This window comes from Pelodiscus sinensis, chromosome 18 (genome assembly GCF_052426305.1).
Source record: "Pelodiscus sinensis isolate ZL-2025 chromosome 18, ASM5242630v1, whole genome shotgun sequence".
In the NCBI taxonomy this organism is placed as follows: Eukaryota; Metazoa; Chordata; order Testudines; family Trionychidae; genus Pelodiscus; species Pelodiscus sinensis.
This window is the reverse complement of record NC_143069.1, coordinates 6115015-6142560: the sequence shown is the minus strand read 5'-3', so window position 1 is coordinate 6142560 and position 27546 is coordinate 6115015. Positions and strand designations below refer to the sequence as shown.

The 27546-nt window shown below is 58.6% G+C and overlaps 2 protein-coding genes and 1 long non-coding RNA gene across 17 annotated transcripts in view; 2 read left to right on the top strand and 1 right to left on the bottom strand.

Annotated features, from left to right (window-relative positions):
- Positions 1-267: 267 nt before the first annotated feature.
- LOC102460529 (neuroglobin-like) lies at positions 268-17331 on the top strand. Of its 3 annotated transcripts, none has more exons than XM_075915327.2 (6): positions 268-480; positions 1775-2059; positions 12389-12496; positions 13353-13473; positions 14225-14305; positions 15956-17331. In XM_075915327.2, exons 1-6 carry the CDS (start codon positions 476-478, stop codon positions 16079-16081), a joined length of 726 nt encoding a protein of 241 aa, XP_075771442.2. In that variant the 5' UTR covers positions 268-475; the 3' UTR covers positions 16082-17331. The 3 variants fall into 3 exon arrangements, with proteins under 3 accessions (XP_075771442.2, XP_075771443.1, XP_075771441.2); XM_075915328.2 differs by lacking the exon at positions 268-480 and adding an exon at positions 1139-1443; XM_075915326.2 differs by lacking the exon at positions 268-480 and having other exon boundaries at positions 1496-2059.
- On the bottom strand, positions 12491-23469 carry LOC142823815 (uncharacterized). 3 transcript variants are annotated; one of them, XR_012898927.2, is made up of 4 exons: positions 23263-23469; positions 15971-16082; positions 14208-14452; positions 12491-13386 (listed from the first exon to the last, which is right to left on the bottom strand). It is a non-coding gene; the product is annotated as an uncharacterized LOC142823815 (long non-coding RNA). The 3 variants fall into 3 exon arrangements; XR_012898926.2 differs by lacking the exon at positions 23263-23469 and adding an exon at positions 22313-22435; XR_012898928.2 differs by lacking the exon at positions 23263-23469 and adding an exon at positions 21929-22305.
- LOC142823814 (interleukin-15-like) overlaps positions 22502-27546 on the top strand; it is a 22454-nt gene continuing 17409 nt past the window's right edge. For 4 of the 11 annotated variants that reach the window (XR_012898923.2, XR_016347107.1, XR_012898921.2 and 1 more), the window contains exon 1: positions 22513-22661. The gene's annotated coding sequence lies outside the window, so the exon portion shown is untranslated. Of the gene's footprint in view, positions 22662-27546 lie in introns of all 11 variants that reach the window. The other 7 variants (XR_012898922.2, XR_016347108.1, XM_075915324.2 and 4 more) reach the window with 6 other exon arrangements.

The window sequence follows — 27546 nt, the reverse complement described above, 5'->3', positions numbered from 1 at the left end:
AAGCCTGATCCCCCCCCCCCCCCGTAATTCCTCCAGCGGGGGTGGGGAGCTTAAAACCCAGTGTTCACACCTGCAGGGCTCCCTTCTGGCTGCGGAGCCTCGCGCTTGCTTGGGCTGGTCCCTATCCAAATAGCCCCTCAGCCCCCCCGTCGGGGCACGGAATCGCCTCGTCCCCCTGCCTTTGGAGAAAGGGGCCGGGTGCGAGAACCCACCGCCCGGCCAGTCCTGGGCGTGCGCGTGTGCAGCGAGGCAGGGGAGGGGGTGCGAGGCGGGGAGGAGGCAGCCAGAGAGCGCGCCGACCTTTGGGAAGCGGATGCAGATGGCAGGAGATAAGTTTGAAGAAATCCAGGCCCTGCTGGAATTCTCCTGAGCCCGTGTTGGGGGAGGCTGGTTAGCAGACCGAGACTCCCCAGGGGACCACATCCCTGCCAGTCCTTAGCTGGGCCCCCCTCTGGGGCAGGCATCCCAGAATGCAATGTGGTAAGCAAGCGGGGTAGAAAGACCGGTCTAGTGGGGGAGGGGAGGTAGACGCTGGGATTCAGCAGTCCTGGGTCCCAGTCTCAGCACCCTGTTGGACCTTGGACAAGCCCTGTCACAGCACTGTGCCTCAGTTTCCCCAACCGTAAGTGGGGAAGTGCAGTACAGGGGCTAGGGCCCTGGAGGAGGAAGCAGGACACCTGGGTTTTATTCCTGGTGCTGCTGCTGGGTGAGCTTTGGGTAGGTTTTCCTTGCCCCTCATCCCCCATGCTGTGCCTCAGTTTCCCCATCTGTAAAACAGCAACAATGCTTCCCAGGGTTGTTCAGCTACTACAACCTTTAAAAATACCCAGAATTCTCTGCTCTCTAGCACCATCACCAGTAATGGGGAGAGGTGGGTGCAGATGGCCTATGGTTGGGCAGCAGGGCAGGGGGTGTAGACGGGCCCAGAGCAGGTGGAACCTGGAAGAAGTGGCTTACTTGCACCTTGCTTGGCACTGGAGGAGGGGGCAGATTAATAGGCTACATCCCCCGCCAGTCTCTGAGCCACACCAGCAAGGTGACACCCCCCATGCCCTGGAAGAGGCCCAAGGGGTATCGGAATCTATAGTGGGGGGTGCTGGCCGCATGGATTGTCCTCGAGAGAATGGGCTGGGTTCAGGTCCGGAGAGCGTGTTATCGGCACAGGCCCAGAACAGCGACTGGCTGGCTGGGGAGCTCCTCTGAAAGCTGCCCCCCCCCCTTCACATGTGCATTGACTAGGAGGCTTGATGCTCCCATTGGTTAGCTGAGCCTGTGCTGTCTAGGACCCTGGGATGGCTGCACTGCTCAGCTCTGTGCAAAGACGACCCACCTGCACGTTGGAGCGCCAAAAACACACACACACACACACACACACACACACCCTCGCTGGCCGCCTTCACCATCTCCAGCAGCCTCCTCCTGGTCGCCCGGGGGCCTCTCTAGGTAGGTGGGGGCCACTGCTAGACCACATCAGGGCTTCCCGGCATGGGTGTGTTGGCTGGGAGCATTTGGAGTTGCAGGGCCGGCTCCTCGGTGGGTGGAAATAGCCGGGGCTCAGCCAACTTGGAAGGAGTTGATTTATGCCAGCTGTCTCCCAGGCTCTGTCAGCCTGCAGAGCTGCATCCCTTCAAATAGCGATCGCTAGTGTCTGTGTGTCCCGCTGCAAGCTCTGCCCTCGGGTAGCCCCTCTGCATCTTCTCTCCCAGGGGAGGGAGGAGGGTATACATTCACCCCAGATGCAGGCTCCTCATTTGCTGCATCTCTCCCTGCCTAGCTGGTTTGGAAGATCCAGGACGGCCCTGCTGGAGGTGGGTTTGAGTCCCCTCACCTCAAGAGAGATGGGGTGCGCTCTGTCGGGTTCGGGGAGCGCCCCGGGGAAACGCAGCTCCGAGGCCGAGCAGAAGGACCGAGCGGCGTGGAAAGCGGGGCCGGTGTGCGGCGGCGAGGGGCTGGAGGCTGGTCCCTTCCCGCCGGCGGGTGCGCAGAAGGAGCGGATCCAGGAGTCCTGGCGCATCCTGCATGACAGTATCGCACGGGTCGGCATCATCGTCTTCATCAGGTGAGCCAAGGCGCGGGCGCCGTGGCCGTCGGGGCGTGGAGGCTGCCGGCCACCCACATGCCTGCTCCCTGGCATCCCGCGTCCCTGTCCTGGGCTCTGTCCTCAAGCGTTCCCGGCTCGCTCGTTCTGGGGTGCGTTGCTGGGGAAGAAGCCTCCGCAGTTTTTGACCCCAAAGAAAATCCTCCGGCTTGGCCTTGGCCGGTACGTCCCTCTACAGCCATGGGGCACTCTCCTGGGTGCTGCTTGGCTTTATAAAGCTTCATCTTTCTAGCATGGGCTCTATATAAGCATGGAAAGAGAGCCACATAATCCCGGTGCCTAGCCTTGCTACCTAACCCCCCGTCCCTGCTCAGCAAGAACCCAGGAGTCCTGCCCACCTTTGGCTGTAACCACTAGACCCCATTCCCCTCCTGAGCTAGGAATAGAACCAACCAGTCCTGGCTAAGCAGAGCATGAAATGCAAGTGGGTTCAGAACTGACATCGGGGTATCAAAGGGGGCACTAACTGCCCCCCCGGGGGGCCCAGATCCTCCACTGGTGTCAGTCAGCACTGCTCCTTTGACTCCGGCGTGGCCCATTACACCAGCTGGGGTTCTGGTCCGTTGACTCCCCTGGAGAGCTGCCCACCTATGCTACTGGGGATGTGGCCATGGTGCTACCCTTCCAGATGAGACACTGAGCCTTAGCAGGAAGCCAAAGGAAACCACCCCGTGGCACAAGTCTTGGGTCTGGCTCTTAATGGTAAATTGTTTTCTGCCTTGTGTAATCCCCACCAGACAGATTTGAACCTGGGACCTCAGTGTAGGAGCCTCTACAGCCTGCGCTATAAGCCAGCTGGCTCTCCGTTTGGGCTGTAGAGCTCCCTTTTTCTTATCGCTCGCTGCAAGTGGTCTAAGTGCCGCTCTATGGGACAGGGAGCACACCAGGGCTATGTCTATACTGCAGCCTTCTTCCGCAACAGCTCATGCAAATGAAATGCGGACTAGGTGCTTCATTTGCATAATTAATTAGCAGCTGGTTTTGCGCAAGAGGCTTCTGCTGGAAGGCTTTGGGGGCTTGAGGGGACGGCTGGATACTCAGCACTGGGGAAGCGGCCATTCCTCCACAGAGCGGGCACACCTGGCAGGCGCTGACCCCGGTGTGATGTAGTGTCAGTACCTTGCTGGCTGCTGTGCTTAGGCTGGGGTGACCCCTACTGGCCTCTGTCTGTAAGCACTGCCCGGAGCGGGGGCATCTTGAGGGACCCATGACAGTGACCGAACCGGCTGGGAAGAGATGGAGCAAAAGAATTGAGTGTTGGGGAAGAGGCAGTCTTGGGCTGGAACCACGAAGGAAACAGACTAAGAAGGGGGCTGGAATCTAGGGGTCTAGAGTCTACTCTTGTAGACTCTTGTAAAAACATGCTGCCTGTCTACACTGGCCGCCAGTTCTTGCGCAAGAACACTGACGTTCTAATGTAAGAAATCAGGGCTTCTTGCACAAGTACGATGACGCTCCCGCTCAGGAATAAGCCCTTTTGCACAACTGTTCTTGTGCAAGAGGCCAGTGTAGACAGGCAACGTGAATTTCTTGCACAAGAAAGCCCGATGGCTAAAATGGCCAGCAGAGCTTTCTTGCGCAAGAGAGCTTCTACACTGGCACGGATGCTCTTGCACAAAAGCACATCTCTTGTGCAAAAGCACATGCCAGTGTAGACGCTCTCTTGCACAAATACTTTCACGCAAAAACTCTTGCGTTAAAAGTATTTGTGCAAAATCTTGCCGGTGTAGATGTAGCCATCACATCTGTGCTGTGCTGTATGCAGGAGCAGCAATAAACCCCCTCTATTCTGCTGGCTGGTGGAGTCTGTTCTTGCTGCTACAGGGCTGCAAGATCGGAGGAACCCCAACTCGCCATCACACCCAGCCCATGCATCTCATCGCCCGCACCTTAACGGACCCCGGAGACAGCGAGTTGTACAGCGTCGCCAGCGCTAAGGGCTCCAGAGCACCCCCAATCACAGCTGGAACCCCGAGATGTTCAAGGGGGTTCTGAATTCTGGGGTCTCCCTCCTGGTGTTCTGTTTGCTCTGAGCCTTTGAGCTTTTCACAGCAGTAGCACAGCACAGGATGCTCTCTGGCCCCACTCCTGATCTGCCCCCTATGGGCCCTGGGGGGCAGAGAACAGCCCCAGTGCAGGGAGCTCCAGCCATGACCCCAATCTGCCCCCTATGGGCCCTGGGGAGCAGAGAACAGACCCAGCGCAGGGAGCTCCAGCCATGACCCCAATCTGCCCCCTATGGACCCTGGGGGGCAGAGAACATACCCAGCGCAGGGAGCTCCAGCCATGACCCCAATCTGCCCCCTATGGGCCCTGGGGAGCAGAGAACAGCCCCAGCGCAGCACCCACCAGCCATGCCCCCATCTGCCCCTATGGGCTCTGGGAGTAGCCCAGTGCAGGGTGCTCTGGCTGGGCCCCAAGGCTGAAGGCCATATGCTAGCCCCATACCAGATGGGGAACCTTCCCCCCCCTCCGCCCCATGGGGAGGTTCAGGTGGCCGAGAGAGCCGAAGGGCTCTGAGCAGGTGAGTGAGGCCCAGAGGAGTCGGGGCAGAGAAACCCGCCTCTCGCAGGCCATGTTCATCTCCCGGGAGGGGCAGGTTTAACGTTCCCCTGCCCAGCTGGTCTTCAACCCCTGTCCCTTGGCTGTGTATCTGGGGCCCCGGCCGGCTGTGGCAGAGTGTGGGGGGAGACTCCTCTGCCGTGGCACCAGGGCCCCTGGCGTGTTCCATATGGCAGCACTTACTCCAGTTTTCCGGCTGCCGGCCTCCTGGCTAAGCCAATAGGAGAAGCAGCAAATCACTTGGAAACACAGCAAGCCTGTCCGATGGCATCAGCTGCCTAATGAGGGTTGTTAGGCCGGCTGGGAAACCAAGGCGCAGTCAGAGCTGGGGGGGGGGGTCTCCTCACCCCTTTGGGCCCTTATTGATTCATTTGGAGTGATCTGCATTGCGCTGTGCAGACCCAGGGCGAGCTCTGGACCCTGCTGTGCCAGGTGCTGGGCAGACATCCAGTGAGCGAGAGTCCCAGAAATGCCATTGGTTGGGAGGGGAAACTGAGGCACGGAGCAGGGACACGATTGGGCAGTCACCCAGCAGATCAGCCGCAGAGCCAGGAACAGAAGCCAGTTGCCTTGTGCCTCAGGCTAATGCTCTGCCACGTTCCTTCGTGAGGCAGGATGCATCTGGCAGGCAGGGCTGGTCCATGGCAGTGCCACATGGCTAGTGAACCCTGACTCTACCCACTGGGCCCCACACCCCTCCCAGAGCGGGGCTGGAACCCAGGAGCTGGGCTCCCACCCTGTGACCATCATGGGTCTTTCCTTGCAGATGTAGCCAAAGAGAAGGTACTTTCCTCCTGGGGCAGATGGGCAGGGATTTTCCCTTCTTCTGTAGCACGGGTGCCTGTCCGGACAGATCTCATTTTGCCGGTTCCCTGCTTCGGGGGCCCCTCGGTTTCTGCCCGCGGCTCACAACGGCGAGGACCAAAACGTTTGAGTCTCATCAGAGCGGCTGGGTTCAAGGCAGAGCTGACCCAGGTGAACTGTAAAGCCAGTGCTCTGCAGGAGAATGAGGAGTCTTAGCAGGGGCATCCTTCACGCGCAGGCAATTGCTGCCCCCGGCCGGCTTGCCCCCTGCATCTGAAAGGGGCACCACATGGCTCTCCAGCAGGACCTAGTGGACTGGTGCCTGGGTGTCCGACATCCCACGTGAATGTGCTGTCTGTGAGGTCACGCTGCCTCCCCACCCACATGCACATCCCGGGGGTCAGAGTTAAGGGGATGCAGTTAAGTCGGAGCACCTCCATGGGGCATTTCCTGGTGACGTTTGCAGCTGGTTGTTTCCATGCCTGTAAACCAGTGGATTGTCTCACTGGCCAGCGGCTCAGGAGACTCAGCAAGTGCAGGATTTCAGCCCCTTGTGACGAACACAACAATCGCCTTCTGCTCTCTCTTAGCAACTGGCTCTGCACCATCGTAGCACCCCACCCCAGACTCCTGCATGAATAACCAAGGCACAGTCAACCAGGGAGTGGGGCGCACAGCTGGGGAGAGGACCCCGGAGCCCTGAGACTCAGTGAATGAGGCTGGGGCACAGCTGGGGCAGGGAGCCTGGCCTGCTGGTGTTCGTCCAGGACACAGCTGGGGTGGGGTCCCAGGAGTCCGCTGCTCTGCGCGAGGTGACAGTGCAGAAAGGGCTTGGTCCGGGAAAGCACTCACTTCAGGTAGATCCCAGCAGGGGTGGTTTTTCACCCTGCGGCTTTTCCTCCTCACTGCCTTCCGGCTGCTTTGCATAAAGGCTCCTAATTAACCAGCACCAAGTCCCCCCACTATCCATAGTTGGGCTCAGCTTCCCTTGCAACTAAACTGCCAGGGGCTAGTGCATCAGGGCTGTGTTGCTCACTGCTGGACTGAATCGGCCAAACTGTGTGTCATATGCCCCTCTACTGCTGGAGACCAGTGGGGATTTTCAAGTCTGGGCTTTGGAACAGGCAGAGCTGGCGCCTCTAACCCAGCTCCTCTCTGCAGTTTTAGGGACTTGACCTGTGTCGCAGTGGCCCAGGAGCTAACCCGGGGGGAAGTGCCTGATTCCCTTTAGCCGAACTTGCTGTGGGCATAACCACAGCCCGTTAGACTGAGCCTGGAATTGCGGGGCCTTAAACCCAAACATCTCAAACAGCAGCAGGAAATCTCACCTGTGCCAGGACAAGGCCACTCTCCTCCTTTTACTGAGGGGGAAACCGAGGCACAGAGCAGCAAAAAGCTGACCAACAATCACACAGTCTAGGCACAGCTGGGGAGAGGACCCCGGAGCCCTGAGACTCCCAGGGAGTCGGGCGCACAGCTGGGAAGAGGACCCAGGAGCCCTGAGACTCCCAGGGAGTCGGGTGCACAGCTGGGGAGAGGACCCCGGAGCCCTGAGACTCCCAGGGAGTCGGGCGCACAGCTGGGGAGAGGACCCCGGAGCCCTGAGACTCCCAGGGAGTCGGGTGCACAGCGGGGGAGAGGACCCAGGAGCCCTGAGACTCCCAGGGAGTCGGGTGCACAGCGGGGGAGAGGACCCAGGAGCCCTGAGACTCCCAGGGAGTCGGGAGCACAGCTGGGGAGAGGACCCAGGAGCTTTGAGACTCCCAGGGAGTCGGGTGCACAGCTGGGGAGAGGACCCCGGAGCCCTGAGACTCCCAGGGAGTCGGGTGCACAGCTGGGGAGAGGACCCCGGAGCCCTGAGACTCCCAGGGAGTGGGGCGCACAGCTGGGGAGAGGACCCCGGAGCCCTGAGACTCCCAGGGAGTGGGGCGCACAGCTGGGGAGAGGACCCCAGAGCCCTGAGACTCCCAGGGAGTCGGGCGCACAGCTGGGGAGAGGACCCCGGAGCCCTGAGACTCCCAGGGAGTCGGGTGCACAGCTGGGGAGAGGACCCCGGAGCCCTGAGACTCCCAGGGAGTCGGGCGCACAGCTGGGGAGAGGACCCCGGAGCCCTGAGACTCCCAGGGAGTCGGGTGCACAGCTGGGGAGAGGACCCAGGAGCCTTGAGACTCCCAGGGAGTCGGGTGCACAGCTGGGGAGAGGACCCAGGAGCCCTGAGACTCAGTGAATGAGGCTGGGGCACAGCTGGGGCAGGGAGCCCGGCCTGCTGGTGTTCGTCCAGGACACAGCTGGGGCGGGGTCCCAGGAGTCCGCTGCTCTGAGCGAGGTGACAGTTCCACGCAAAGCAAATCCATTTCCCAAAACCATAAACCCTCTTGGAACCGCCCCCCCGACCTCGCAGCCTCCCGCGGGGTTCTGTATCGCGTGTGTGGAGGGTTGATTGATACACCTGGACGGGCCATTGTGACAGGCAGGGGAGCCCCCGCCCCCGCTCCCTGCAGCACAGCGCCCCTGGGGCCATGCTGGGGCACTGGGGTCAGCGCTGACCGTGAGGGGAGAGGCCCCTCACCCCCGGCATCCGGCATGTGCCCAGCTCTCTGAGCTCCGGGAGGAGGTGGGCGACAGGCTGAAAGTCCTTGGGGAAAGGTAAGAGGGGGGAGATGAAACTAGGGGTGCTGTGCTGTGGGCAGGGGAGCCAACAGCCTGTGCGGGCCCTGGGCAAAGCATGTGTGAGTGGGGGGCTGCTCCGCGCTCCCACAATGGGCAGGGGCTTGGGCGGAAAGGGTGGGGCAGTGGGCGGAAAGGGTGGGGCACCCACCCCAGCCCTCAGAGCCCCCCAGCCCTCAGAGCCGCTAGGAGCCCCCCGAGCCATCAGAGCTGCTGGGAGCACCCCCCAGTCCACAGCATCACCCGGAACACCTCCCCCAGTCCTCAGAGCCGCCTGGAGCATGCTCCCCCTCCCCCCGAGCTGTCAGAGCCACTCAGAGCACCCCCCAGCCCACAGCACCCCCCTGCAGTCCTCAGCGCTGCCCCGAGCATGTGCCCCTGCCCCCCACCTTCAGCGCTGCCCAGAGCACATCCCCTGCCCCCCACCTTCAGCACTGCCTGGAGCATGTCCCCCTGCCCCCCACCGTCAGTGCTGCCCAGAGCACGCCCCCCTACCCCGCACTTTCAGCACTGTCCGGAGCACACCTCCCTTCCCCCCACCTTCAGCACTGCCCAGAGCACGCCCCCCTGCCCCCCACCTTCTGCGCTGCCCGGAGCATGCTCCCCTGCCCCCCACTTTTAGCGCTGCCCAGAGCATGCCACCTTGCCCCCCACCCTCGGCGCTGCCCGGAGCCGCTCGTTTGGAGCATTAGCCCAGCAGCACCCTTGTGCCCTTTGGGCTTGGCAAATGGGTCCCTCAAGGGATTTCTTAGCCAGTGTTTGCTTTAGGCTTAAGTGGGTTATGGTAGCACCCACAGGCCACGTCTGAGTGTGTGGGGGGGGTCACCAGAGACCCCTTGAGGCTGCTTCCCGGGTGCTGACAAAGCCACTGCACTCGCCACCTTGCTCTCTGGGGCTTCTCTCCGCCCTGTCCCGCCAGGCCAGGTCTGGTCTCCCCCAGCCAAGGCCCCGAGTTGAGACCTCCCCCTCCCCCCAAAGAGCAATGCAGACACTGAGTCACTTCAGGTCTGAGGAGAAGGCAGTTTCAGGCCCAGCATCCAGGTAACCAACCCCAACTGGGATCCGAACCCCAAAACAACCACTCAGGCAGCACCCTTTAGCAGGGAATGGAAGGGCACACTGGTTGCTCCCCCAGGTAACAATGATTCACACAGGGATGATAGTAAACACAAGGGCTGTGTCTAGACCTGCATGATTTTCTGCAAATGCTTTTAATGGAAAAGTTTTCTATTAAAAGCATTTGCGGAAAAGAGCGTCTAGATTGGCACGGACGCTTTTCCACAAAAGCACTTTTTGCAGAAAAGCGTCCGTGCCAATCTAGATGCGGTTTTGCGTAAGAAAGCCCCGATCACCATTTTCGCAATCGGGGCTTTTTTGCGCAAAACAGTCCTGAGTTGTCTACACTGGCCCTCTTGCGCAAAAGCATTTGCACAAGAGGGCTTTTGCCCGAACGGGAACAGCCTAGTATTGCCGCAAGAACGCTGACAATCTTACATGAGATCATCAGTGTTCTTGCGGAAATTCAAGCGGCCAGTGTAGACAGCTGGCAAGTTTTTCCACAAATGCTTTTGCAGAAAAACTTGCCAGTCTAGACACAGCCAAATGGTTTCACTAAGTACAGTCGGGTTTCAGCAGTTGCAAGTGAAAACAGCAAAGTAAATTACGAATTTAAAATAAACAGTAAACGCGGAGCTTGTTCTAACACAGTCAAACTTAGTGCAAACTCACCCGAAAACTGTCTTATTTCAGCTAAACCTCCAAGCCAAGGAAGGTCTTTTTTCCCTGGAGGTCCCTAGCTTATTCTCTTGACGTCTACACTGTGAGGCTATGTCTACACTGGCGGCTTCTTGCACAAGAAACATCCACACTGCCATGTGTGAGCTGTGCTTTTGTGCAAGAGCATCCATGGCCGTGTGGACGCTCTCTTGCACAAGAAAGCTCTGATGGCCATTTTAGCCATAGGGCTTTCTTGCACAAGAAATCCCTGCCAGGCAGCCACACTGCCCCCTTGTGCAAGAGCTCCTGCACAAGAGGGCTTACAGCTGTTAAAAAAGAGCGTAGCTCTTGCACAAGAAGCCCTCTCTTACCACGCGGTACTGTAAATCTTCTTGCACAAGAATGGGTGGGCAGTGTGGACACTTTCCAGAAGAACGGCCCTTTTTGCACAATTATCCACCAGTGTAGGCATAGCCCGGGTGTTTTGCGGAAGAGTAAGTGCAAATGGAGTGCTCATTTGCATATCTCGCGCTTTTCGGGAACTGGTGATTGGTTCTTCAAGGGATTTGAAACCACAGACAGAGGAATACTTCCTTTTAGGGTTAACCAAAAATGTATTTCTATTTACTTTTATAATTAATTTTTCATTTAAATCAATTCACTATCTTTAATTCTTTTAAGACAGTGTAACATACAAATAAAGAATAGAAAAAACAGTACAAATAAAACGAGAATAATAACCCATCCTACAGTTACCTTTGAACAGTTTGTGGAGTTATCAGACATACCTACATAATACTTACATTAAGATGGATAGAAGCATTGTTTAGATTCAGGAGATAGTCTTTTCTTTATGTCTTTCCTTTCGGATTTTTCGTTGCAACTTACGACCGATGTTCCCCTTTTGGAGCTTATGAGCTGCAGCGAGATTCAGTGCCGGGGAGGGAGCCCTGGTTGATCAGACCTGGCTTTTTCAGATTCGCAACCTGTCCCATTTTGGTCTGTTTAGTTCAACCTTACATACCCTGCTTTGGTATTTTTCCTCTCGCCTGGCTATGCTGACATTACTCATTCTGCCTTTTTTGGACTTGCGTCTGCTTCTTATTTGGGGTTATCGGCACTTTGTTGCTTTTGCTGGTTTTGTTATGTCTATTTCCCTAAAAGTGGGGTTATTGTTGGTCATCCAATCAAATTCTGTTTTTGTTCCTGTTTATGTCTCCTGTATCTTGGCAATGCTGCCTTCCTTTTACACTTTCAACTAAATTAGTGCTCATTTGACATACTCAGGGTAGGCCTTAACACATCCTTTTCACAGCGCTCTCATTTGCATATCTTCTTCCGATCCTTTTTGCAGAAGAGGTTTTTGCGATAAAAAGCCCTGTGTAGACGGGGCCATTTGTCGGAAAAAAAAAAACGTTTGTGCAACAGCCTGTAAACCTCATTTTTTGAGGAATAAGGGCTCTTGCACAAAAGGGGTCTGCCACACAGTGACCAAGATCAGAGCCCCGTCAGGCCGGGTACTGCCCAGACCCATGGTGACCAAGATCTGGGCCATTCGGGCCGGGCGCTGTCCAGACACACAGTGACCGAGATCAGGGCCCCATTGGACCTGGTGCTGGCCTCCTTCCTTAGAAGCTTTTAAGGCCCAGCTTGACAAAGCCCTGGCTGAGATGATTTTGTTGGGGTTGGTCCTGCGTTGGAGATAAGGGATTGGTTGTGCCAGGAAAGTGGGATGTGCCTGGAATGGGATTGTGTCATCAGGCAGGTGAAAGGGGCAGGCTGGGGGCACCTCCTATCTGGGACTGCCCCAGCCCTGAGCCTCCCACCCCCCCAGGCACCCTTCAGGGGTTGCTGAATCCCTCCCTCCTCCCAATTTGTATGGGAATACTGCTGTCTGTTCCCCTTCACTAGGGAGTGAGGGGAAAGTGCACAGGCTGCTGCATTCCTCACTGCCTGGGGAGTGCAGGGAGCAGACGAACCTCTACCTGCCCGAGGTGGAACAGGCACCCTTCCCCTGGCTCTGCCTGCTGGAGCTGCAGCGGCCATGAAGAGGCACCTCTCACCTGACCCCAAGCTGCTGCCGCGGTGACAGAGGGCTGGGGTAGTTCCCTCCCCCTGGGGCAGCCTGCACACTGAGCCCCCAGCCCCAGAGCAATGATGCAAATGAAGCACGTACAGCTGCATTTTGTTTTGCCAGAAACCAACATTAATTGAGCTAAGGGCCGGAGCTATGCCGGGTACTTCCACCGACCCCTGGGCCCCTAGAATGAAGGGTCGGCTTAGTGCCCAGGACTCCTGGGTTCTCTCCTGGTCACTGCCGAGGTCAAGTTGCTTCCCACAGCACCATCAGCGCAAGCCGGTGAACCGCCCCCAGTACAATGTGCCGGGTGGGCTGGGAACCTAGGTGGCAGAGTGTTACTTTCCCACCACCACTAGGGGTCGCTCCGGTGCACTGCCCAGCAGCCCAGGAGCACAAAAAGGCCAAGTTAAAGGGCAAGCAAGCGCCCAATCCCCTAACTCCGTCTCCCCTCCCCCACTCAGGCTATTCGAGACCCACCCTGAGTGCAAAGATGCTTTCTTCCTCTTCCGGGACATTGAGGACCTGCAGCAGCTCAAGATGAGCAAGGAGCTGCAAGCCCACGGCCTCAGGTGGGTCCCCGCACCGTGCGATGGATCTCACCTCTGTGCCCGGCCTCCTGGGTCAAGAGGCCAAAGGCTGAGCCACGCAGGAGCCGCATGCACGCCTGGATCTCAGGAGGGGGGGAGTGGGGTCTAGTGGGGAGAGCAGGGAGAGGCTAGGAACCAGAACTCCTGGGTTCCATTCTTGGATCTGGCTGGGGAGCGACATTTCCCCTCACTGTGCCGGCTCAAGTGGGATATGAAGCTGCTCCCTAAAGGGCGGAGGGGCTCTCCCGCCAGCCCCGGCTTTGGAATAGAGAGTAATTGAACCACATCAACGGGAGTGATCCGAGATGGGAAGACTGCGTTTCGGGAGGCTCGGGGCTGGATTCAGGCCCACTCTTGGGATGGGATAGGATAGGGAGCATGATGGGAAGAAAGCTAGAAGGGGTTGGAGAGGAGACGGGGGCTAGGAACAGGGGGAGGGGGGACTTGGAGGCGATCGGAGGGGGATCTAGTCAGTTGGCTAGATCAATATTAGTATTATCCAAAGAATAAGGTCCTGATGTCTACAGCCCAGTCCTACTTATCCTGGGGACTCCCTGCCAAAGATGGTTATTGAGCTGGGGCAATTCTGGGAAGCTGGACCGGTGCCAGGGGTTCACTTTCCCGAGGTGCTGAATACCCACAACTCACTGTGGAAGCTTCCAGGACTCCAGGCTCTGCATCTTCATGCATCAGGGCACTGGCAGTGAGCAGGTCAGGAAGGTGTTTCTCCCAGTGCGAGGTGGGCCAGTCTGGCAGGCTCGAGGGTGGGATGTTGGCAGGGAACAGCCCCAGCGCAGGGCAATCCAGCGACGTCCCAGTCGGTTCTGCCCCATCCCAGGGTGATGTCCTTCATCGAGAAAAGCGTGGCCCGGCTGGACCAAGAGGACAAGCTGGAACACCTGGCCTTCGAGCTCGGCAGGAATCACTACAGATACAGTGCCCCTCCCAAGTACTATGAGGTGAGCGCTCCAGGGCCTGGGCTGCAGGGCGAGGGGGGACGGACCTTGCCGTCCTCTGGGGGCTGGCTCCTGGGTTGCACAGACAGGAGCCGCTTACCCTCCTGCACAGAGGCAATCCACAGTGCATTGCACCACAGGGCGCAGGCCAGGACACCCAGAATCCTCTGCACTCTGGTCCAGTGATGGTGGGAGGATGGGAGTGATTTCCCCAGCCTGGTCCAGTGCAAAGCAATTTCCCCAGCATGCCTGGGAACAAACGCCTTGTTTTTCTCCACTAGTACAAATGGCTTTTTCCCCAGCTCACGCTGGTGCAAATGATTTTCTCCAGCATGCTGTGGCCTGGCACACATGGCTTTTTCCCAGCATGCACTACCACAAACATTTTTTCCCCAGCATGCACTAGTAGAATGTTTTTCTCCCCAGCATGTTTCCCCAGCGTGCACTCCTGCAGACTGTGGTTCCCCTCCACCATGCTCCAGTACAAAGGGTGGTTCCCGCTGTTCACTCAGACCAACCAATTTTCCCAGTACGCCCCAGTACAAAACCCTTTCCCCACAGTTCACCAGTCCGGGCGCTTCCCCAGCCTGCATGGCTACAGGCCCAGCGGAGGTCCCAGGGAGAGACCCGTGCAGAGGGCAGCACCCAGCCATGCCTGGCCTGGTCTGTGTTTGCCACAGATCGGTCTGTCGTTTGGGCCGAGAAGGGCTGGGGCTGGCATCTCCCTCTGACCCCACCTCTGCTCTGTTTCCAGTACGTCGGCGTCCAGTTCGTCAGCGCGGTGCAGCCCATCCTCAAGGAGCGGTGGACACCGGAGCTGCAGGAGGCATGGCAGGTAGGCAGCGGCTCCGCGGAGACTTCACCCTCTCCTGGACCCCTCTGGTTCTTCATCCGGCCCTGAGCCCTTTGTGTGGGGCTCTCACAATCAGTGGCAGCCAGGGGAGCTGGACAAATCTTCCAGGGGTTTGGCTTCCTGCTTGCCCTAGGAGTGGGTATGGAGCACACTGTGCTGTGGCTGTTCTCTGCTCCCCAGGGCCCATAGGGGGCGGATCGGGGGTGTGGCCGCAGCACACTATGCTGTGGCTGTTCACTGCCCCCCAGAGCCCATAAGGGGTGGATGGGGTGGGGCCAGGGTGCCTGTGCTGTGGCTGTTCACTGCCCCCCAGGGCCCATAGGGGGGCGGATCGGGGGTGTGGCTGGAGCACACTGTGCTGTGGCTGTTCTCTGCCCCCCAGAGACCATAGGGGGCGGATTTGGGGTGAGGCCAGGGTGCCTGTGCTGTGGCTGTTCTCTGCCCCCCAGGGCCCATAGAGGGTGGATGGGGTGGGGCCAGGGTGCCCTGTGCTGTGGCTGTTCACTGCCCCCCCGGGCCCATAGGGGGCAGATTTGGGGTGTGGCCGGAGCACACTGTGCTGTGGCTGTTCAATGCCCCCCAGAGCCCATAGGGGGTGGATGGGGTGGGGCCAGGGCGCCCGGTGCTGTGGCTGTTCTCTGCCCCCAGGGCTCAGATGGAGCAAGAGTTAGAGCAGCGCCTGGGCTAGACCCTGCATGGTGCACTCAGGGCGTGCATGGGGCTCAGTCCCTGGCCCCGGCCTGTATGTATCATGATAAGATCCTGCAAAGGGAAAGTCCCTCTCAGCCCCTGCGAGCTTAGCCTGGAGCAGGCTCAGTTCCGCGTGGGGGGCCGGAGCATGCTCAGTGCAGATGGAATCTTTGGAGAATTTAGTTGCCAAACGCTCACCTGTCTTTTCTGAGCATGTGCAAACTGATTCCCCTCCCCAGAGGCTTCTGACTCAGCCAGATTTGAGTGGATTGTGTGGGAGGGTGTGATGGGGCGTCTGCCCCACACTGGCCCTTTAAGGGGTAGAACCCAGCCGGGGAGAGGGCAGGAGGTGGAGCTGTGGCTGGGATGAGCCAATTAGGGCCCAGCTGGAGCTGTGTAAATAGAGGGTCCTGGGGGGGGGGGGCAGATACAGATTCACTCTTGCTCTAGCTGGAGGTTCCTGACTTAGAGCAGAGCTGGAGCAAGGCCTGAGGGTACTAAGGGACACAGCCAGGATAGGCAAAGGCAGCAGGTCCACACCCCTGGCCACTGATGAGTGGCCATTCCAGATTGCAGTGTGTCCCCCGTGGCAGGGGCTGGATGAAGACTGGCAGTGGGTCACTGAGGCAAGGGGGCTCTAGGGGAATTGTGCGTTCCCTGGAAAGGGAGGACCCCAAAGTGTGGGGGTGCTGCAGCCGGGCAGTACCAAGAAGGAAGGGCACTGTAATCTGGGAGGGACGTGGGCCCTTATGCAAGGTGGGGGAGCCAGGAAAAGGTACCAGCAGGAGAGACCCTGAAGAGCTAATTCCCAAGTGACCAGCAGGAGGCGCCGTGCTAGCAAGTCATGTTGTGTGACAGAGGGCAAAAGATGCCTTCCCTGCGCCCAGGGCGACCGGGCACAGGCCTCCCGCTGTGTGCAATCTCGCTCCTCTCCCCTTGCAGAGTCTGTTCAAGTACCTGACGGCCACGATGGAGCAGGGGTACTACGCGGAAGAGGAGAAATCGGGCAGCAGGAAATCCCTTGCCTTGCGGAAGCCTGGGACTGGATCCTTCCTGAACAGCATCTAGGCTGGAGAGCAGACAGGGTAGCTGAGCAGAGCAGGCTTGCTGTGGTAGTCCCATAGGACCTCTCCCTCCGCCTCCCCCTGTGAACAAGGAACTGCCCTCACCTATTTCTTTCACGGGCTGTCATGCCAGCTGATCCATGCACAGAGCCTGGATTTTTACTGTCCCACTGGCTGGAGGCCCCATAGCTGGAGGCCTCCTCAGGTCTCCGCAGCAGGTAGCGGCAGTAAACAGTCCTTGAACCCCTTCCACTTTGGGCATAGGCAGTGCAGGGTCAGCCTCCTGGAAGGCAAAAAGCTTCCTGGGGCTGAGAACCAGGCTCGGCTTTAGAGACCAGCAGGAGGGCCTTGATTGAAAGGTATGGACTGCTATCTGCCGGGCCCACCTAGAGCAGCAGGGGAGAAGAGTTTGCAGGGTGGCAAAGTTAAAGGTCACCCCCAAAGGGCAATGAAATTGAGATGGGGAGGCAGCCGCCTCCTGTTTTGCTTCTTTACCATGGATCAGGACACCCTGAGAAACCGAACTCATGGGCAGACCAATGCTTTCTCGCAAGCTGGTTAATGGTCTGCTACTGCTGCCGGTGGAGGGAGTGACTCTGTTACCTTGAGTGGCAGAGGCCTGTGCGAGGCATAAGGCTCAAGAGACAGAGGGAGGGAGCACAAGGAAGCAGGGAGGCGATGGGAGCTGGCCTTGCGCAGGTCTAAAGTGGGAACCGGGGGAGGCCGTGGCAGTCTGTGAATATTGGGGGAGGGGTACGAGAACAGAAGTAGCCCCGCCCTGCGATTAAAGCGCTCGCAGGGATTCACTCCCCACCTCTGCTGCGATCCTGGGCAAGTTCCTCCATCTTTCTAGGCCTGGGTCCTTCCCAATCTGTACAGTAAGGGCGGCTTTGTCCTGTCAGACTGCAGGGGCGGGGCCGGGCCCTGAGCTCAGTCTGTGGTGCCTGTACAGCTCGCTTTACAGTAGAGACCCTGACCTTGCAGCCTGCCCTGCAGGACTCTGCGGAGAACTAGCCCTGGTGCTAGTCTAGGTACAAAAACTGCAACAATTTGAACCCCTCCTCCAATTCGGAGGCAGCAAAGTACAGAGGAGGGGCTGTTGGGAATCAGAGACTCACAGAACACGACAACTGGAAGGGACCTCGCAAGCTCATCAAGTCCAGTCCCCTGCCCTCGTGGCAGGACCAAGCACCATCTAGACCCTCCTGATAGATGTCTGTGTGACCTGCTCTTAAATCTCTCCAGTGATGGAGATTCCACAGCCTCCCTAGGTAATTTATTTCGGTGCTTAACCACCCTGACAGCTGGGAAGTTTTTCCTAATGTCCAACCTAACCCCCCGGCTGCAGTTTAAGCCCCTGGCTTCTTGTCCTAAAAGCCAGAAAGCCCAGGCCTGGTCTATGCAGACGTTTTGTGCCGGGGTAACTGCATGGGCAGGAGGGTGCTTTCCTGGAACCCATAGGCTATGTCTACACTCGCGGCTTCTTGCGCAAGTACGATCGTTCTTGCGCAAGAATCTGCAGAGCGTCCACACTTCCCGCCTGCTCTTGTGCAAGTAAATTTACAGTACGGTGTGGTAAGAGGGGGCTTCTTGTGCAAGAGCTACGCTCTTTTTTAACAGGTGTAAGCCCTCTTGCACAGGGGCTCTTGCACAAGAGGGCAGTGTGGACGCTCAGCAGGGGTTTCTTGTGCAAGAAAGCCCTATGGCTAAAACGGGCATCAGAGCTTTCTTGTGCAAGAGAGCGTCCACACGGCCATGGATGCTCTTGTGCAAAAGCACAGCTCGCACATGGCAGTGTGGACGTTTTCTTGCACAAGAACTCTTGCGCAAGATGTTCTTGCACAAGAAGCCGGGAGTGTAGACCTAGCCATACAGTTCTCCTCCTGCAAACCCAAGTGTGGCTGCAGTTCTGCCAGTATAAAGGCCTTAAGCTGGTATCACGCCCCTTTGTGGGACCAGGGCAGTAGCACAGTGGCCACAGCAGTGTTCATTCGGTCCCCCGGGACACTATGGGTGCCCCCCTGGTTTTCACCACTGCCCCTCCAACTCTGGGGCCATGCAGTTCCATTGTGCGTGGGCAGGCAGGCGCTTGAGTTGTGCCTGCCGGCCTGCGAGCAGCTTGGATCGGTTTGCCCCAGCTGGTGCTAGTTCTCCTGCTTCGGGCCAGGCTCTTCCCTTCCACCTGTGACCACCCTGGCTTGCCACCATGCCCGGATATGCCCTGGCCTCTTGGCCACTGCCAGGGCGCCACGCAGCTGCCAGAGACGTGGCCGTGGTCTGACGGCGCCTCTCGTCCTGCAGCACGGCGCCTCGTGCACCCGCCATCCCTGAGCTTGGCCTAAGGGCCGGGAGAGGGGAGGTCTGATTGCCCCACAAGACACAAAGGGAAAGTTGCTTCTGTTTGTCCTGTTCTAGGCCAGCAGCTTTGCAAGGCATTGCTGCTAGTCCTCTGCTGCTGAAAGTGCCGGGGTTGCCTCGTGTTTTCCCTCATCCCTGGCTTGGCAAGCTGGGACGGAAAATACGTCCACTCAGGGGCCCGTGGGATAGGAGCGGGCTGCTTGACTTCCCTGCATTCCCACGGAGTGTGCAGTGGCATAGGCAGGGTGCCCTGGAAGCTGGGCATGAGTGCACCGCCTCAGGAGAAATTATTCCAATGCTGCCCAGCTGAATAGCAGAGCACCCACGGCTAAGTTTGTTTCTATTCACACACGGCCCGGTGCACATAAAATGTATGCCACACAGCTATGGAAAACCTCTGCACATGGATGGAAAAGATTAGAGGAACACTGGGAGTAGGGTGGCCGGGTGGCCAGTTTTCAACCAGACAGTCCGGATCAAGAAGGGGATCCGACAATGTCTGGTCAGATCTATCAACTGGACACCCAAAGTCCAGTCACTGCAGACTGGAGAGGGGCCGAGTCATCACCTGTGCCAGCCCCACACAGCCGGGGCCACCTCCTTCCTGCCATGGGAGGCTGCAGCTTAAGGATGTTACATCTCGATGAACTTCCATGAATCTCGATGGAATTTCCATCAACTACTCGATTAGTCGATAAGGGGAGCACTTGCGATCCTGCTGCGCCTCTGCCTTTGAAATGTACAAGAGCCGCAGGCTGCTCTTGTACATTTCAAAGGGAGAAGCGCAGCACTAGAGACGCCACTGCCTCCCCTGCCCCCCAGCACCGGCTCCTGCTCTCCCCCTCCCCCACTGCCTCTTTCTGATACAGGCAGCAGGGGGCGTGGGGGAGCGACTAGTTGAGTCTCTACTCGACTATCTGATCGCATTTGCTTATCGGGTAGTCGACTAGTCGCTTGCATCCCTGCTGCAGCTCCCAGCCCTGGCTCTGCAGATGTGTCCCTCTGACCGCAGTGGGGGGAGGGGAGCGGGGAAAAGCAGTGAGCGGCAAAGGGAGGGGAAAGAGGAGTAAATGGGGGACAGGGCCCCAAGGGGAGGGGCAGGAGCGGGTCCGTGGCAGAAAAGGCATGTGGGTCAGGGTGCTCTGTGCTCAGCTCCCAGGTTCTCACACGGCCACTGATTTTGAGTGACTGAGGGTGGGGCCCAGGACTCCACGAGGGAGTGTGGAGTAGTGGTTACAGCAGGGGATGGTGTTACACTCCCACCTCTGGGAGGGATGGAGGGTCTAGTAGCTAGACAGGGGAGTTGGGGCTCCTGGTTGCTATTTGTGGCTCTGGGAGGGGAGTGCTGTCTAGTGGTTAGAGGTGCAGCTGGGGTCAGGACGCCCGGGGTCCGTCAGGCTCTGGGATGGGGTGGGGCTGTCTAATGGCTAAAGCGGGGGTGTGGGTGGGGGTTAGATTACAAGGCCAGAAGAGCCCACTGTGATTGTCTATTATACACGCCCCCGCAACTGCCCCAAAACACTTGCCAATGCCGATCTTCTAGCTGGATTGTAAACGTGCCGGTGGCGGGGAATTCACCGGGCCCCTCAGTACATGGCTCCGGTGGGGAATGACTCACCGCTCACACTGGGCAGCCGGGGCCCCGCTGGGTGGGTCACAGCGAGCCAGGAGCTGAATCTGCCCCCAGTCCCTGTGACTGGGCTGACCGGCGTTCAGTGGCTGCTGGGTGCCTAGTTCCCTGCGTTCGTGCCGGGGCTTGTCCCGGTGCCTGGCGCCTCGCAGGGCGTGCCCCTTGGCTGCGCCGCGTGGGCCGTAGCGCCACGACACGGTTCAATAAACACACCGCGCCCAGGGAATTCTTGCCTTCGAAACAGGAGCATGTAGCTCCCGCCACTGCCCTCCTCGAGGCAGGCTGGGAGCAGGGCCCCGGGGCCCCACCCTGCCGGGGAGCACGGCCTGCAGCCTGGCCGCTGGCATCGGGGCGGGGAGCGTTGGGAATGGGGCTGGCCCCATGGCGGTGGAGAGGGGACGGGCTGGCTCGGGGGTTGGGGGCTTTCCCTTCTACGGGAAGCTTGCTCCAGTGTGGCCCGGGGGGGGGGCACCAGACCTTGCACCTCGAACCCAGTTCCAGCGGGGCAGCGAACAGGAAGGTGGCGACGGGCTCCTGACGCGTGTCCGCAAACTGCCACTGTCCTGGGGCCAGGTGGCCCTTGTCCATGAAAGCTGCATCCGCCCCCCAGGATGGAGCGAGAGGGGGTCAGGAAAGGGGGGGGTTGTATTGCTGCTGTCCCAGTGCAGCCCCCAGGCTCCCTGCCCCCAGTGCCCAGGCTCTGCCCTTGCCCTGCCCTTTGGCTGCTGGAGGTGCCGCTGGCTGTACTTGTCTGGAGGTTACAGGTTCAAGCCCCCGTTCACAACTCGGTCCCCCTCCCCCCGGTGTTGCATGGGGATAAGCAGGCATCTAACTACCCCCCTCGGTGACCTTTGCCCGCAACCCCCCCCCCCCCCGGTGTGCTCTACAGAGTGAGGGTCTCGTCTGGACAAACTGCCCTGGCTGGGCATGGGGGGGTGAAAGGCCCCTGTGCTGGGAGCCCCGGGTTCCTGTCCAAGCTCTGTGTGTGCGACCAGTCACCCACTGTGCCCATCCCCCAGGCTGGGAGTTGTGCAGTCCTCTGGCCACGGCGCTGCTCCCGAGGTCCCTGGTTCTGCTCTGGGTGCAGCAGCTCGGATCAGGGCCTCAGAGCAAAAGCCTCTGGCGCCCTGCGGCTGCAGCTTGCCAGGCCGGTGGGATGAGGTGGGTTGTAGGAGCCCCCAGCCACAGCCCTGGTGCCTGGTGCTGTACAGGGTCAGTGCTGGTAGGGGTCTTGCAGCTGCTGCTAGAGGCCTCGGGCCTTAGTCCCGCCCCTGAGCCGCGGCCGTCCAGCCGAAGCCAGCGCTAGTGCTGAGGGAGCCTTAGCGGCTACTGCAGGCCCTGAGCCCCGGGCCTGTGAGCAGCCCGTGGCACCGTCAGCCTGGGCTTGGGCCGTGGCCACGCGTCCGTGCTGCGCTGCAGACCTGCTGACTTGGGTCTGCCCATGGGTGGTGGGTGAGCCTGCCCCTCCCCGTGGCCAGAGCCCTGAGCACCTCCTGCCCCAACACTGACCTGCCCCCCAGGCACCCCAGAGCCACCCCAGGGCAGCGGGCCTGAGATGGAGCCGAGCCCCCACCGGCTTCTGCCCCCCTGGCAAGGCCTCAGTGTGGGCTAGGGGAGCCTTAACCTGCCCTGGCCTTTGGTACCAGCAGCGCCTGAGTCCCCTCGGTGTGTCCTGGGCCCACGTGGACCGGATCTCCACGTGCCACCGTAAGACCCGCAAGGGTGACTGCACGGAGCCCCAGTCCAGCCCTGCCTGTGCAGCACCGAGCGCAGCAGCACCTCCGCTCAGCCGGCGCCTCTAGCCGCTGCCCTCATACACGGCACCCTAGGGGCAAACCAACGCCTGCGCGTGTCCACACGTACCACCGGGTTTCTGAGCAGGGATGGAGTCGGCTCCTGGCCAGGGCTCCCCGGAACAGCAGAACCCAGCAGCACCGCGAAGGAGCAGGGAGCCGTGCGTGGCTGGCGCTGGTGGGGATTTATGAAGCTGCAGCGCCCCTGAGCCAGGAGGTGAGCCTTGCTCAAGGAGCAATAGGGCCAGGCAACTCCTGCTTCTGGGGGGGGAGGGCAGCGGGGCTGAGTGGTCAGAGCAGCAGGGGCTGGTGTCAAGACTCCTCCGTTCTGTGTTAGGCCCTCAGGGGGAGTTTCTTGACGGCTGGAATTCAGGAGCCAGGACTCCTGGGTTGATTCCCAGCCGTGCCGTTGCCTTTCTGGACAAGTCACTTGACCGTGCCTCGGTTTCCCCACCTTGCCTAGGAACTGAGGGTGCCAAGTGTTCTCACGTCTCCGGCGTGGGGCGCTCCAGCCCCTCCCCTTTTTGTGGGGAAGCAGAATCCGCCGCCCAGGAATGCGGCCGCTCCTCCCTTGCGCCGCTGCATTGGACTTTGGAGGGCTTGGTGCTCTGGCAGCCCTTCCTGTGCAAGCTCAGCAGGATGGGTGGGCCGGGCCAGTCCAGACCTCCCCTTGCCCCTGTGCTGTGCGGGAGGGGCATGGGAAGGAGTGCCCCCCCTTCCGGCTTCTCTCCCACTCGCGGCTCTGCCCAGCGAGGAAGAAGCAGAGTCGAGGCGGAGCAGGGAGCCGTGCCCCGGGGGATGGGGTAAGTGCTGTGTGCTCGGCTGTGCTCCCCTAGCCCTGGCCCTGTCACGCGGCCACCTGCCCCTTCTGCTGAGTGGCCCTGCCTGGCAGCGGTGGGCGAGGGAGCTGCCTGGTAGCCTCCTGGGCATTTCCTAGCTAGGGTCCTGGGGACTGGGGCTTGGCTTTGGATCTCTGGCTGCAGGCCTGCTGCCCATGGGCTGCCCGAGTTCCCTTCCCATCAGGCAGGACTGGGAGAAGGAGCAGGACATTCGGGGGCTCTGCCCTGCAGGGCCGCTAGCCCGTCCCCTCCCCACTCCATGGACGGGAGGCAGGAGCAGGTCCCCGGCCATGGCAGAAGGGCTGATTGCCCCCGTGCAGGGAACGCCAGGAGCGGGGCTCGTCCTCGTGAGCTGGGATCGCCCCAAGGGAGACTCAGGCTGGTGCCGATGGGCACCGGCACAGCTGGCACTGTGCTCACACGGGGCCTGTTCCCAGTGCTCTGCCTTTCCCCAGCCCTTTCTGCCAGTGTGCTTTGCCAACAGCACCGAGTCGCTGCCTCCAGCACTGCGGGGCAGCCACCTCTGGGGTGGGGCGCAGCAGCTGTTTATCCAGGGATCACTCACCCGGTGCTGAGATGCAGCCACTTCTGGGGCACAGCACAGATCTGGCTCAAACCAGGATCATTCACACCTGTTTGTATAGGGTTGCTCTCCCCACACAGACATCTCCGGGGGTGAGCGGGGCAGCTGCTGATCCAGGGTTTGCCTCCTCTGCACGGGAAGACAGCCAGCTCCGAGTGGGACACAGCAGCTGTGTATTCTAGCTCACCCTCCCGGCACTGACACGCAGCCCCCTGGGGAGTGGGGCGTGGTACCTACGGAGAGAGCCAGGCTCTGTTGTCATGCAGCTGTGACGGGACAGGACACGGCAATTGTTTATATAGTGACCACTCACCCAGCACTAACACGCAGCCACCTCTGTTGTGGGGCGCCTTTTAACAGTGGGGTCCTCGGCATATTGCTGAGCTGCAGCCATCTCTGGGGTGGAGCACAGAAGCTGTTAGTTCAGTGCGCCCACATGTAGCGCTAAGACACAGCTCATCCTAGGGAGAAGGCTGCAGGCAGACAGCACATGGGGCTGAACCGGTATGGGGCGGATCTGGATTCGAGTGACCCCAGTCATGGCTCACAGGTTGCGCCCACACTTGTCCCGTCGGTCCTCCGGGGTGGCGCCTCTTAGGCCTGGCCTCCCTCAGCCCAGCCTGTCTGAGTCTCCCCTGCGCTCTGCCGGCTCCCTCGCTGTCCAGATCAGCCCCCCAAGTCTTCCAGCTGAACCTCTAATATCAGTTGCTGGGGCTCAAGATCTGGGCTGTTCTCTGCAACATCAAACTCCCCCTCCCCTGAACACTGCCCTGTGCATGCAACCCCCCCCCCATGAATCCCCCAGACTCCTCACTTCCTAACCCCCCCCCCAACAGCAACATTCATCAGGAGGGAGCCGGGGCATGAGGAACCACACAGCTTTGCTCACCGACACATTGCTCTGCCCCTCACCAGCGGCTCTGTCATGGCTCAGTCCCCCAACCAGACCCTCTGCGTGCAGAGATGGGGGCTGGCTAGCAGAAGAACCGCTGCAAACCCTGTCTCTGTGACTCCCGCCGATACACTTATTCAATCTCAGGCCCCCTGAGATCCAAAAGACAAGACTGGTTCCGCGCGGCCACCACCCAAGTGATTTAAAGGAAATATAAAAATAAACCGTTTTCCAGGGAGAGAGATCACTGGGGGTATGTCTACACTACAAAGTTAATTCCAACTAACGGACGTTAGTTCGAATTAACTTTCATAGGCGCTACACTAGCGCTCTGCTAGTTCAAACTTAATTCGAACTAGCGGAGCGCTTAGTTCAAACTAGGAAAACCTCATTGAACGAGGACTAAGCCTAGTTCGAACTTACTAGTTCGAATTAAGGGGTGTGTAGCCCCTTAATTCGAACTAGTGGGAGGCTAGCCCTCCCCAGCTTGCCCTGGTGGCCACTCTGGCCAACACCAGGGAAACTCTTCTGCCCCCCTCCCGGCCCCAGACCCCTTAAAAGGGCACGGGCTGGCTACGATGCCCGTGCCAGGTGCAAGCCTGCCAGCACCCAGCCAGCAGACCCTGCACCTGGCACGGCTCGAGCCAGCCACCCGATGCCCCCCAGCCCTCCCCCTCTTCCCGGGACCAGGCTGGCGGCTCCTGGGAGCTTGCCCGGGACCGCAAGAGGCGGGCACCCACCTGGTCTAGTGTGGACATCGTGGACCTCGTCCACGACCTCTGCACTAGGCACAGGAAAGCGGCCGGCTAGGGCAGGAGAGCTGCCAGCCTGGCCACCCAGGAGCAGGTGTGCATGAAAATCAAGGTGGTCCACTGAGACCCCCGACCCTGAGCCCTGAGCTTACAATGGCTGTACTGGGTCAGACCAAAGGTCCATCTAGCCCAGTAGCCTGTCTGCGGACAGCGGCCAACCCTAGGGACCCTGGAGGGGATGGACCGACGACAGTGATCAAGCCGTTTGTCTCGTGCCATCCCTCTCCAGACTTCCACAAACTTTGGGCAGGGACACCACTCCTACCCCCTGGCTAATACCACTCCATGGACCCAATCTCCATGACTTTATCTCACTTCTCTTTAAACTCTGTTCTAGTTCTAGCCTTCACAGCCTCCTGCAGCAAGGAGTTCCACATGTTGACACTTTGCTTTGTGAAGAACAACTTTCTGTTACTAGTTTGAAGCCTGCTACCCATTCCTTTCCTTTGGTGTCCTCTAGTCCTTCTATTATGGGAACTAATGAAGAACTTTTCTGGATGCACCCTCTCCACCCCACTCATGCTATTATAGACCTCTATCTTATCCCTCCTCAGTCTCCTCTTTTCTAAACTGAAAATTCCCAGTCTCTTTAGCCTCTCTTTATATGGGACCTGTTCCAAACCTCTGATCATGTTAGTTGCCCTCCCCTCTCCCACCCTCTCTCTTCCCCCTCCCACCTCCTTTTCCCAGTCTTCCCGAGTTTTGTTCAATAAAGAGAGATTCTATTTTTGACCACACGTTTTCTTTATTTTGTACATCAAGAAGGGGGGCTAGGGAAGGGTAAGTGGAAGGAGGTGAGGGAGGAATGGGGTACGAGCCCCCGATGGGGAGGACTGGGCTGGCTCTGCGGGCTTCTTGGGGTGGAAGCTCTCCTGCAGCCCCCCGATTGCCCCCTCTCCCCAGATGGCAGCCTGCGGCAAGTGCAGCCGGGCTGATGGCCGAGTGCTGTGATGTGCCCAGTGTGGGCACTCAGGGCACTCCAAGCCAGGACTGCTTTGCAAGCGGGGCACCCCTGAGAACTGTCTGTCCGGGGTGGGGGTCGGGTCCCTTTAAGCGCAGCCCTCGGCTAGCCTGAGACAGCAGCTCCATGCTCTAAGCCCTCATCTGATGCCCTGCCGGCACTGCTTCCGGCCAGCCTTAACCCCGGTTCAGGGTCCACTCAATGTGGACATGCTAGTTCGAATTAGCAAAACGCTAATTCGAACTGGTTTTTAGTTCTAGACGTGTTAGTTCGAACTAGCGCTGTAGTGTAGACGTACCCTTAGGTATCTCCTCCGCTAAGGTAAAGCTCTCCCCTTGCACCCAACCTCCGTTTTGCTTGGAGTTGGGAAAACAGAGGGAATCCACAGAGAACACTGGACTCTGCCCTTGTAACTAGGCTTAGTCCTAAGGACACAACGATCGACCAATACCGGTTAATTAGAATAAAAAGAAAACTCTTTGGCTACGTCTAGACTGGCAGGATTTTCCACAAATGCTTTTAACGGAAAAGTTTTCCGTTAAAAGCATTTTCAGATCAGAGTGTCTAGATTGGCATGGACACTTTTTTTGCAGAAAAGCGTCCGTGGCCAATCTAGATGCACTTTTCCACAAAAAAGCCCCGATCGCCATTTTCGCAATCGGGGCTTTTTTGCGGAAAACAAATCTCAGCTGTCTACCCTGGCCCTTTTGCGCAAAAGTTTTGCGCAAAAGGGACTTTTGCCCGAACGGGAGCAGCATAGTATTTCTGCAAAAAGCACTGATTTCTTACAGTAGGAAGTCAGTGCTTTTGCAGAAATTCAAGCGGCCAGTATAGACAGCTGGCAAGTTTTTCCGGATAAGCAGCTGATTTTCCGGAAAAACTGCCCAGTCTAGACACAGCCTTTTAGTATCAAAACAAAGCTACTGTTGCAAGCAGAGTACATTTACCATAGTAAATAGGTGGTAAATACCCACAATTGACTTAGGTGCAGGGAAAGTCCCTGAGCTGTAATCCTTAGTTACAAAAGAGAGAAACAATTAGCCAGCTCAGACATGATTTCCAAATCCCCAAAATAAGGAAAACAATAAACCCTGACGGACTAGTTAATCTTTTCCTTACTTACACATTTTAAGCAGTCCATTTGGGAGAGAGAAGCATCTCCCATTTCCCTCAATACCTGGGGGTGTGTCTAGACAACAGGGATTTTTCGAAAAAAGTGGCCTTTTCTAGACTGCTGCCTAGACCTTCATCTAGACTGCTGCTGCATTCTTTCGAAAGTAAATCGAAAGAACGTGGCAGTTTTTTCAACCGCAGAAAACCTTGTTTTACAAGGAATAACGCCTTTTTTCGAAAGAGCGCTTTCGAAAAAAGGCGCTATGTAATGCAAACTGTGCTTTTTCGAAAGAGAGCATCCAGACTTCCAGCTTGCTTTTTTTAAAGTACTGGCTGTAGTCTAGACACTCGTTTCCAAAAGAGGCGCGGAGTCCTGTGGCACCTTATAGACTAACTAAAGTGTAGGAGCATAAGATTTCGTGGGCAAAGACCCACTTTGTCAGATCTGACGAAGTGGGTCTTTGCCCACGAAAGCTTATGCTCCTACA

What these genes read in the sequence shown, in the direction of transcription:
- LOC102460529 (XM_075915326.2), top strand. Translation starts at nt 1,581, where the DNA reads ATGCCAGCTGTCTCCCAGGCTCTGTCAGCCTGCAGAGCTGCATCCCTT. An exon ending in CTGCAAGCCCACGGCCTCAG is followed by an intron (nt 12,497 to 13,352) that starts GTGGGTCCCCGC and finishes GCCCCATCCCAG; the next exon opens with GGTGATGTCCTTCATCGAGA. An exon ending in AGCTGCAGGAGGCATGGCAG is followed by an intron (nt 14,306 to 15,955) that starts GTAGGCAGCGGC and finishes CTCCCCTTGCAG; the next exon opens with AGTCTGTTCAAGTACCTGAC.